Consider the following 10,793-nt stretch of genomic DNA (forward strand, 5'->3'; position numbering starts at 1 on the left):
TAAGACAGCAAATCTGCAGGATTAAGCTTGTGGCTGCTTTGTGGGGCCCGTTGAGAATGCTGTGGGTTCATTTTGGTTTGGTTGAAAAATCTGAAGGTTTCAGGTGGAATATAAACGGAATTTCTACGTTTTTGCTAAAGAACGACTGACTTTAAATACAGTTTGTTTGTTTTTTACAGAGGAGGACTATTAAATTGAAATAGGAAAATGATGCGGTGTTAGAAGAAGATTAGATAACGCTTGAACCGTATCAGTGTTTTATTGTTTTACAATGGCAGTACAGTGAAACTGACAGTTGCTCATGCTATTGAGTTCTCGTGTACATTACTGACATCTCTTACAGTGTTTCGCATTAGTAGAGGTGAAGACTTGTTATTGTGTGATTACGCTTACAATCAAGAAAAAAAACAGTCACACTATTTGGATACGTTGCTGCATGTGTGCAATACTTTTGCCGTCTGTGACATTCAGTAATGTGAGAAGGCTGTACAAACGAATCATTTAGCTAATGCTGGTACACATCTGTGAACAGTTCCACAAAGAAGGCATTTTATACAGTGGTTTGTGTTGTGCACATTCCCTTTTTTTCTTTTAAACATTAAACATACATCTGGAAAACAAACGCTGTCAGAGGAAAGATGATATATCAGCTGATAAGTGAACAGACTAGGTAGTCAATCGTGGAAAAGCTAAGGTCATTCTGAAGTTCTCATGACAGTGTACGTAATGTTTTCAGAGAAATCAGTCACCTTGCTCTTGTAAGTTGAAAAACGTCACATTATGATAAGGCCCCATTCAAAAAACAGGGCTTAAAGGGGACCTACGATGCTCATTTCCAGGTCATGTTTTTGAATGGATACTACTAGAGTTGCTTTGCATCACTCAGAGTTCAAAATAATCCTTATTTGTCTTAAATACTTGGCTGTGGTGCAGATCTTTGACGTTTTAGTTTCTCTTCCTTTCTGATTGGCTGCCCCTCACGAACAGGAGGTGGGGCTTCTCATCTACACAGAAGCAACATCTTAAATATATAACACTGTGAAAAATGACTGTTCAGAGAATCTGCTTCCCAGACCTCGTTATTTGAAACTTTGGCCATGTTTAGTATGAGCGTATATGAGCCACTAAGGAAATGCAGAATAGGTCTCCTTTACTACCCTTTTCTTAAATATACAACACTTAGTGCATTTTATTTTCTTAACAAAGCCAGAAAAAATATGCTTGGGGTGGAGTACGCCAGAGAGAAAGTTAAAACCACTTCTTCAATTTTATACAAGGCAAACGTCAGACTTATGTGTTCCAACATGGAACAAATTATCACCGTGGTTGGCAAAGGGGTGGCTGAAATAAAAGCACTCTGCCAGCAGTATTCAAAAGACACAGTTGGCCCATTTCTAAAGCTGGGTTCACTGATGAAAGGACTGAGAAAAACAGACGGAACAGACCGAGTCCTTTCCGTGAATTTGCCCACAGAGGAGTTAAAGCTTCTGCTCGGCTCAGGACGTTACAGGGTTTTTTTTAAACGCACACAAAGAGATCTTTGTCATGAACACATCTGAACAGGAGCTGATCAACAAACAGCTTCATCGATTACGCTTTAGTTAGCAGAATTCTAAGAGACATATGAACAAGGCTCTGCAGTAGTTTGAAAAAGAAAATGTGACGGCTCATTTACAGGTGCTCCCGCTCTGGAACAACTAGATGGCTCAGACTGTAAATCATAAAAACAGCATATAAAAAGTTCAATTTAAGCGTGACTGTGTGTATCGGGAAACAGTCCCGTGGCGGACGTGGTGCAGCATTCACAATAAGAGTTACACATTCATTGAAAAGTCTTCCACCGATTATGACAAATGAGAAGCTTCGACGTACAACAATGCAAAAGGTTTCCAGAATGCGTCGATCTCCTGCACTCTGTGATATCTAAATATTGTTTAAGGTGCATGGAGGTGAGCAAGGTCCTTAGAACAGCTTTTCCCTTATCACTCAGATTCATATTGCTTCCTTTTTCAAAGGCAATTAACGTGGTCCAAAAGCTTTTTTCCCCCCCTCAACCATTTCAGGAATAGTCAGACAAAAAAACAAAACATAAGAACAGAATTACAGCTGTTATTCTGAGGTCTGTGTGATTCCCCAGGAAAGATATCTGAAGTGCACAAATTCATTTCGAGGAACCTTAAATCCATTTTTTAGACAAACCACAAGTGGACGTCAAAGTGCCGGTGACTTCACTACAGTAGCAGGTGCAATCATCAGACAGTTTACATTTTCATCCAGTGCTTCAGTCCTGGTCACTTCATCAAAGTCAAACAAGTATGCACACAAGAAAACTGGTTCAGACAAAAACAGCAAGGAGTGACTCGCAGAAGATGTTAATGGCCACAAGTCTGCTCAGCAGTATTGGTGTTTATCACCCACTGTGAGGAAGTGCACAATGTTAGGTGTCCTTTTCTTCCACAGTGGTTGGAAACAGTCTCCTCAGGTTAAGATGAGACACACACACAGAAGAGAAGAGAGCAGATGAAGTCCCAGGATGGAGGCAGTGTCTTCAGAGTCTTGTATTTGTGACCCTAGTAGGCACATATAATCCAGGCTTCCGAGTTTCCCGGGTTGAATGGGGTTCAGGGGCAGCAGAGGTTGTCTATGACCAGCGTTACATCGAAACCATAAACCTCCAGCAGGTCGGCAAGGAAGGCTCGATCTCCCTGGGGATCCAGCCCCATGGCCCTCACGTGCTCACCGGTGAGAGTGGGGTCGGCGCTTCCTGCTACCTCTGACAGGGTCTGGAAGATGCGGTTATTAAGCTCCATAAAGAACCTAAGATGAGATTAAAGGCAACTGCATTAATACGTGGGCCACACTGCACTTGTCTGAGTATGACTCAAGTCCATTATCAACCATGCAACCAGCTGTCAAGGACTCACAGGATGAAAAGATCCTCTTCATTTGATGTGCAGTCTTCACCCACCTCCTGAGAGTACAGCAGCAGTTGCCTTTGAAAAGAAAAAGTCAGTCACTGTAAAATCTAAAAATAACAAACGCTCATTTTGCAGCGCATTTCTATGACCACAAAACAAATGCATTTTGCAAATTTAAACAAAAAGAAAGAGGAGCGACACAATTTTAACGCACCTCTGCTCAGTCAGCTTCCTGTATTTCTCCTTGTCTGCTGCGGTCAGCCTGAGCAGCTGCTGCAAATGGCTCCTGTGAGTTTTCACATTCTGGTTATCGATATAGACGTCATACAGCTCCTTTTTCTCCTCAAAGATCTTCTCCGTGGTGCCTTCAAACATATCACGTGGGAAAACATGTCTATATAAAAGAACTCATCACTTTATGTTGTAAATCAAACATTTACAGTTAAACTTCACTCACAGGCCACGTATGACAGCTCTGTTTCCAGGGCAGAGATGTCGGCTATGTTGATGTAGAAGAAAGGCCGTAATTCAGGCACAGAAACTCCAATGCCAGGTAATGAAACGTTGGCCAGGCAGCAACAGCAATACACTGAGGGAATATGAAAATACTGAATGAAAACCCTCCAAAAAGAGGAAAAAACACCACACATGCTTCTCTGTTTGACTATTCGTTACATCTTGATCCCTTTGCATCACATTATTGTGAAAACAGAATGTGCATACGCAGTAAATCACATATTACTAGAGCTATAGAGAAATGTGCACAAGCTATGATTAAGCAACTCACCCCTGTAGCAGACAACTCCTACAGGTGGAGGCGAGAAGATGAGTATGCGCTTCCGAAGCAGCGCGAACTTCCACAGCACCATTATTTGCTCCCCAAAAAACTGGATGAACTGGGACATGCAGCCAGCCGGGTGGGTGATCTACAGGGTGCAAGTAGTGGCAAATGTGGTCATTTTTGGGGTTACGTTCGATGTTTCAGAGCATTCAAGACAAGGGAGCATCAGTAACCAAAGTGTGTGCTTTCAGACCTTCATTTCAGGGTGCATGCAGCGGCTTATATTAGTAACACTCCAGGTTGGGCAGGCGGTGACTAGTCCGTTTCCTGTAGGGGGAAGAATGGCCTTCTTATCCTCATAGAAGGCCTCTAGTGGAGAATACTGGCCAGGACACTGCAACTGGTGTCTTCAAGGGGATGACAAGGGGGAAAAGAAGGAATGTGAGCAGATTAAGCTTGAACTCACTTCTTTCTGCACATTCCCACCGGTGCTCACAGCTCATGTTACTACGTGGACTTTAAATTGTGTATTCAGTATTAGCCAGTGTTTGGTCCTCCTAACGCAAGATCACAGATTGTGCAAAGCAGAAGTTATCCATAAATTGCACAGTGAGATCATCTGAGGCCAGCTGTATGAAATAAATTTAACTTTTCTATTTGATTTAACCACTTAAGCCATACAGATCACACATTTTAGGCTTGCTACTGCAAAGTGTCACACATAAAATGTAGCCAAGAGTTCCACACTCCCTTCAAGTTACAGCAGATCTGCTTTAACTGTAACCCAAACCTGTGGTTGTGTCACATACTGTATTTCTACAGTCAGTGAGACTCAGGATTTTATCACAAGGAGAGCAGTGTTTCAGAAGAGAGGAGGAGAGATGCTGTTAACAGTATTTTCTTCACTCCAGTGCTAAGACTTCATAGAAAAACTGCATGTCAGTGGGTTCTTGTGACAAAAGCTGCAACTGGGATCCTGAGTTCATGTTTAATAAATGAGCCTATATTAAAGGCAGGCATATAAAAAGGAACCTGTGGGCAGGGTATGAAGAGGAAGGAAGAAAACAGCAACTCTACATGTCTGACCTGACTTGGTTCTCCAGGAAGTGCATGTAACGGTAGAGCAGAGTGTAGGACGGAGACAGAATTCCCACAGACTTCATTCTCGCTCCTCGTTCCAGCTCACTCTCCACGGGCATGTTCGCAAAACATGCCAGACCGAAGTAGCCACCCTTACGGAAATATCTGTCCAGTGGGCATAACGGAGAGCAGGAGACCGTCAGACTGACAGATTTCTGAGCCTCATTGAGCTGAAAATCTGACATGTGGAAGTACGTACATGAAGTCGCTGGTGATCCGATGAGAACCGCTGGCCATTGACTTGAATTCAACACCATCCAAGTTGATGTCATGAGGCAGGCACCACTCTATCATATTCCCTGCCATTCACAAATACACACACACAATAACCCATGAAGTCACTCCCTACACTGTCTACTTTCATCCTGGCAACTTCCTCCAATCCTGCATGTTAGTCATGTGTTAGCCAGAGGTCAGGGAGAGTAAGAAAGCAGTGACTCAGCCAACACAACTATGTAAAACGTGAAGAAACTTAGGAATTAGAGAGTTCTGATCAATTCTAAACAAGATCTAAGTGGAAGGATTTCCCCTTTAGACGATTTGGGACTTCAGTAACTTATTTTTGCATGAGCTTTAAAGGATGTTTGACTTTTGTCTCGTGTTGAAAGGTTGCCTCACAATAGTTGAGGTTATTTCTTCGTTGTGGCTTTTATGAAAACCGTTCAGCATAATGCACGGTTGCACAGATAAAGATGTCAAAACATCACATGATCATCATTTCTGCGGTTACGCAGTCCATGTCTGAGAATTTTAAATGCGAAGGATAAAGAGACCAAAGTCTGCTTGCTCACCTGATCTTGTATCAAAGGTAACCACAAACACGGCCACTATCTGGTCTTTTTCCTCCCACTGATCCTTCACTGAGAGGCCGGGGAAAGGGGCGTTACGGTCTGTACCGAGAGGCTGCGGGCGATCCCAGCCGTGCCCGGACAGCTCGGTTCGGCCCGGGCTTCCGTCCCCTTTGACAACAACAGCAGCTGTCACATTGCGTGTCGGACCGGGGGGGATGATGATGGTGGTGGCGTCGATGGTGGTGCTGCTGCTCCACCCAGTACCAGCCGCAGTGTCTGTCGGCGCACTTTTCTCCGCCGCGGAGTCTTCTTCTCGCGGCGGCTGAGGCGTAGGTTGAGCCGCCTGGTTCGGATCGGGCGGTGGGATCTCCTCCCAGTCCAGGAGCGGGGCTCGGTCCGACTGTTCCACCATGGTGCTGCTGCTGCCTCCGAGGACACGAGAAAGAAGGGGAGAAAATACACAAAGCTCCGACGTGTCGAGCGGGTTAAGCACGGCGTGAGAGACGGATCATGCTTTCCTGCTGCTCGCGGAGTTGTTTTCTATGTATTTGTAAGCGTGTCACATCCACGGACGGGGCTTCTTTTCCTCCTCCTGCCTCACTGTTTTGATGACGTAGCCCACTTCCGCCCACGTGTCTATATTACTATTTAATACAGTGACCTATTTTTTTTTACATTTCCCCTGTCAAATACACAAACTTTTAAGTTACTTACAACAATGAATATTTGCAACTGTCCTTAATAATGACTGTAAAGCGACTTAATAGGCTCATTTAAAAAAATCTTTTAATGAATTTTTATTCTTACTTTCAATGTCAAATGTTAGCTTTTCGTAATATCCCCACACTACCCTAACATTAACGAAATATCACATTTCTTTACTAATGCTTTACGTCAAGGTGTTTCTTCAATTACCACAACTCAACCAATCAGAGGGTTCGATGACTGAAACCGGTGGCGTCATTTATTTAAACAGGAAGTCATGCATATGTGGCGCGAAATTCAAGCGTTTTGGCGTGGATGGTCATTTGTTTGTAAGTATACGTGATAAACACACGTTATTAGGGGTATAAGCAATATGAGAAACATCTTTCGAGCTTAATGTTTTTGCTGGCAATAATAAAACAACTGGGCGGGGAACTAATTAATTTGACTTTTAGTGGGCTGCTTATAGTAACCCTTTATCCTACACTAGGCCTCTGGCTTTAGAGGTGTGGGGGTGTAACTGTAAACTTGTTACCTCTATGAACAAGCAGGCTTCACATTTTGTGCATAACATCGGTCCAGATTTTAGCACAGCACTGTTGTGCTCTCAGGTGTAAAAGGATATGGCATTATAAAAGAAGCCATTCCCCAAACTCAGGCCCCAAGCATGGCTACTTTATTTGATGGAATCAGCCAGCAGCTAGATTTTTCTAGCTGTGGAGAAGAGAGCAGCAGCAGCAGCAGCAGCAGCGGTGACAACTCTGATGACAGCACCTCCAGAGTCTACAGTCCCACCTCTGCCTGCAGGACCCCCGGAGCGCAACGTCACTTCAGTAGAAGCAACTCTTTATGTTCCCCTCAGCACTGTACCAGCCCCATACCTTACGCCTCCTGGAGGAAGCTGAGACTGTGTGACTCTCCCAGCACACCCAAGGTGGGGAAGAATATAGAGTAAAGATGCTTCTGTTCCCCGTCTGTGTGCTTGAATGATGTTTGTTTTTTCTTTGTCTTTCTCTCTTTCTATAGAGTTTGCTATCAAAGGCCTCCCAGCCTTACTCCAGTCTTAAGATAAGTCGTCAACAGCGAACTCTGCGTTTTGCATCAGCTGCCGCAAACCTAATCACAGCACCTCTCGTCAACGTGAATCCTTTCACCCCAGACCCGGTGCGCAGGAACAGCGAGCAACCGTGGAGGAACAGTTGTAGAAGTGACGATGATGATGACTTTGGCCGCAGGTATGCGATTCCACCTTATTACATGCCGGCTGTCACAATAAGAATCTCCAACTGATGACAAAAATGCTTTCAGGATTCAAATTGAACTAGTTTTGGTCTAAACTTAGAGACGTGTCCTGTTACACAGGCCGGACTTTTGTAGTTCTGTATATAAAGGGCTAAATGCCCTTTCTGTATTCCAGGTTTAAACACAGCCTAACATCATCTGAAGAGGATGATGACGCCTTTCTCCCACCAAAGGTACAAAGCTATTTTTACCAGTACTTGTGTTGAATGTAGCCCTCCCCTTTCAGATGCTTCTGATATGATTTCATCATCGGGCTTTGTCATCTTCAGCTGCCTCCTCACTTTGTGTTTTGTCCAAAAATGACATCCTGCCAGCCCTACTTCCGGAATTTCTACAAGGAATCTCTAGCAGAAAGAAAACTGCTGTCAGAATCCTCACAAAGTGATTTCCTTGTGGACTTATTACCATATTTGGTGAATCATCACAGAAGAAACCCCAGTTCTCCTCTCATGCGGAGTGACGTGTGCTCTTTCTTTAGAAATCTTTCCTTCTTACCATGTCTGTTTAATCTGGCAGAGACGAGCTGTCCAAGCCTTTATGCTGTCACGCTATGAGAGCGAATTCCTGGAGCTAGAGTGCATTGGTGTGGGTGAGTTTGGTGCAGTTTATAAGTGTGTGAAGAGGCTGGATGGTTGCTTGTACGCCATCAAGCGCTCCAGACGACCCCTGGCAGGCTCTGCCAATGAGTGAGTCAGCACCGTTTCTGTTTGGCTAACACACATCAGCCCTCCCTATCGTTTAAACACCTTCACTGATAAGATTTTTTTTTTTTGTTCTTTTATTAGGCAGCTGGCCCTAAAGGAAGTGTATGCACATGCTGTGCTTGGGCACCACCCACATGTTGTCCGATATTACTCAGCATGGGCTGAGGATGATCACATGATTATTCAGAATGAATACTGTGACGGTAGGTTTCAAATCGGCATCTAAAGTAGAATATAAAATGAAGGACGGCGTTGATTTTTGTCTTCCCGTGTGTGTCCCTCAGGTGGAAGTCTTAATGGCGCTATTGTAAAGAGGGAGGCAAAGGGAGAGCTGTTCACAGAGGCAGAGTTGAAAGATCTGCTTCTGCAAGTGTCTGTGGGTCTAAAATACATCCACGGCTCAGGCCTCGTTCACTTGGACATCAAACCAAGTGCGTCTGTTTGACCACTTCTCCCTTTGGACGTTCATTCACTGCCTCGTTCCTAACAGTTTTTTCTTTTTAGGTAATATATTCATTTGCCACCGCCCCAGCGCAATTGTGACGGGTGAGAGTGAAGAGGAAGAAGATGGAAACCCTTCAACCAGAATCATTTACAAAATCGGTATTGATGTTGAATAAAGTGCTACCTTTTTGACCGATTTATTTTTGTTACCGTCGGCTGACTTTGAGTTTTCTGCAGGTGATCTGGGTCACGTGACATCAGCCACCAGTCCTCAAGTTGAGGAGGGGGACAGCCGCTTTCTGGCCAGTGAAGTCCTGCATGAGGTAACTGTTCTGAATGCTCATTCGCATTAGAGGAAAACTGGCTAGTTGCACTTTCCTGTTTTGTGGTAATTTCACATTTCAGTTGTCTCACTGCTCCCCAGGATTACAGTCACCTCCCCAAGGCGGACATATTTGCCCTGGGCCTCACGGTGCTGCTGGCTGCCGGGGCTTCTCCTCTGCCGCTAAATGGAGATCAGTGGCACAGTCTTAGAGAGGGGCGTCTCCCCAAGCTGCCACAGGAGCTCTCGCCTCCCTTTAGATGTTTACTTCAGGTAATTCTGTAACCTTGTTGTTTTAAAAATATTTCATTTAATGCTATTTAAACACTAATTCTTAGTTGCCACCTGTCTAAATATCATTTTTACTTGTTATAGCTGGAATAGCTTATCTTTAGCACTTTTTCTCTGTCAGTTGTTGCTGGAACCAGACCCAACAAGGCGGCCATCTGCTAGGGAGCTTTGCAAGCACACAGTCTTGAGGGAGAAGAGGACTGAGAGGCTGGCTGCTCAGCTGCGAAGAGAGTTGACTGTAGAGAGGTTCAGGACCGCCATGCTTGAGAAGTAAGAAGAAAACTGAAAATAATTTAAGCTGCAGTCCCCAGTTCGAAGGTTTCAGACCCAAGTCGCACTTGAAGTATTGCAGTAATTAATGGAGATGATGGGAGACTTTCAGAGTACTTATAAATCACTTATAATAAATAAATGCATTGTTAAGGAAGTGAAACCCCAAGAGAAGTTATAGGCCCAAGTGTTGCTTCTGAAGCGGTGACAATGCAAAAAAATGCACGAATCGTACCAGCAGGTGGTGCTGTTTCATCTCAGCAATGCTGTAGTAGTCGCCTGTGACAGCCTGTAGTAACCTCTCATTCCTATGTTCATATTTAACAGGCTGGTTTTGGTATCTTAATGACTAATTATAGTCGAAAACACTTTCATTTCCCCTTTCAGAGAACTCCAGGAGGCCCGTCAGGCAGCTTTGTCACCCAAGCAGAACCACCTACAGGGGCACAGACCACCTGTCAAGATGGGCTCCCTCCCCAAACCAGGGAGGAGGCTTGTTGGTAGAAAGACTGCAAGATCCATGAGCTTTGATTGCCCAGGTTATGAAGTCTGAGATGACGTGAAGCCTAATTTTCTGTTTTTTGCTGTGGTGTTTACTGTGACACTCTGCCAAGAAGTTGTGGTAAAGAATGCAGCAGAAGGCAATGTAGCGTGACTCCAGCAGCAACCGTAACAGAGACGATCGCTACATAATCTTATTTTACGTTGTGACTCAGACTTAAAGCATCGGGCAGAACTGTTTTAATTATATTCTTGACTCAAACATGTTCCAGGTGATAATTTTAACATCTCATAACAAGTGAAGACCAGTATGCTTAACAAGTCAGGCACTTGGTTGTTTTTTTTTTTTTCTTTTAAAACCTGTAAATAAACATTTTAAGCATCTTATCAGCATTTTATTTTGTGTTTTGAGTAGACTGTTTTATTTTGTTTTCCTGTGTCTCTGTGGTGACCTTTGTAATCCAGAAGATGAACAGGGACTTTCCAGTGTAGTGTTGCTCTTATCTATAACTACAGCCAACTGTATTTTGGGCTTGAAAAGCATGAGCCACCATACTGTGAAAGTTATTTGAAAGGCTCTGTTTGTCATAATCTTGAATACCAACTGGAGTATAGGCTTCCCCA

The 10,793-nt window shown here is 44.0% G+C and overlaps 2 protein-coding genes across 3 annotated transcripts; one reads left to right on the forward strand and one right to left on the reverse strand.

Moving 5' to 3' along the window:
- Positions 1–240: 240 nt before the first annotated feature.
- Positions 241–6,419, reverse strand: dennd11 (DENN domain containing 11). The gene is made up of 9 exons (XM_026176667.2): positions 5,631–6,419; positions 5,039–5,138; positions 4,786–4,944; positions 3,953–4,106; positions 3,706–3,844; positions 3,376–3,507; positions 3,133–3,283; positions 2,925–2,993; positions 241–2,817 (listed from the first exon to the last, which is right to left on the reverse strand). The coding sequence occupies exons 1-9, from the start codon at positions 6,040–6,042 to the stop codon at positions 2,622–2,624; spliced, it is 1,512 nt and encodes a 503-aa protein (XP_026032452.1). The 5' UTR covers positions 6,043–6,419; the 3' UTR covers positions 241–2,621.
- An 80-nt stretch (positions 6,420–6,499) lies between these two features.
- wee2 (WEE2 oocyte meiosis inhibiting kinase) lies at positions 6,500–10,556 on the forward strand. Of its 2 annotated transcripts, none has more exons than XM_026176666.2 (12): positions 6,500–6,664; positions 6,994–7,269; positions 7,362–7,570; positions 7,753–7,810; positions 8,154–8,323; positions 8,423–8,544; positions 8,626–8,772; positions 8,846–8,944; positions 9,023–9,108; positions 9,210–9,380; positions 9,520–9,668; positions 10,056–10,556. In XM_026176666.2, the coding sequence occupies exons 1-12, from the start codon at positions 6,515–6,517 to the stop codon at positions 10,219–10,221; spliced, it is 1,803 nt and encodes a 600-aa protein (XP_026032451.2). In that variant the 5' UTR covers positions 6,500–6,514; the 3' UTR covers positions 10,222–10,556. The 2 variants fall into 2 exon arrangements, with proteins under 2 accessions (XP_026032451.2, XP_026032450.2); XM_026176665.2 differs by having other exon boundaries at positions 6,551–6,664; positions 6,947–7,269.
- Positions 10,557–10,793: the final 237 nt, after the last annotated feature.

This window comes from Astatotilapia calliptera, chromosome 7, assembly GCF_964374335.1.
Source record: "Astatotilapia calliptera chromosome 7, fAstCal68.1, whole genome shotgun sequence".
Lineage (NCBI taxonomy): Eukaryota > Metazoa > Chordata > Actinopteri > Cichliformes > Cichlidae > Astatotilapia > Astatotilapia calliptera.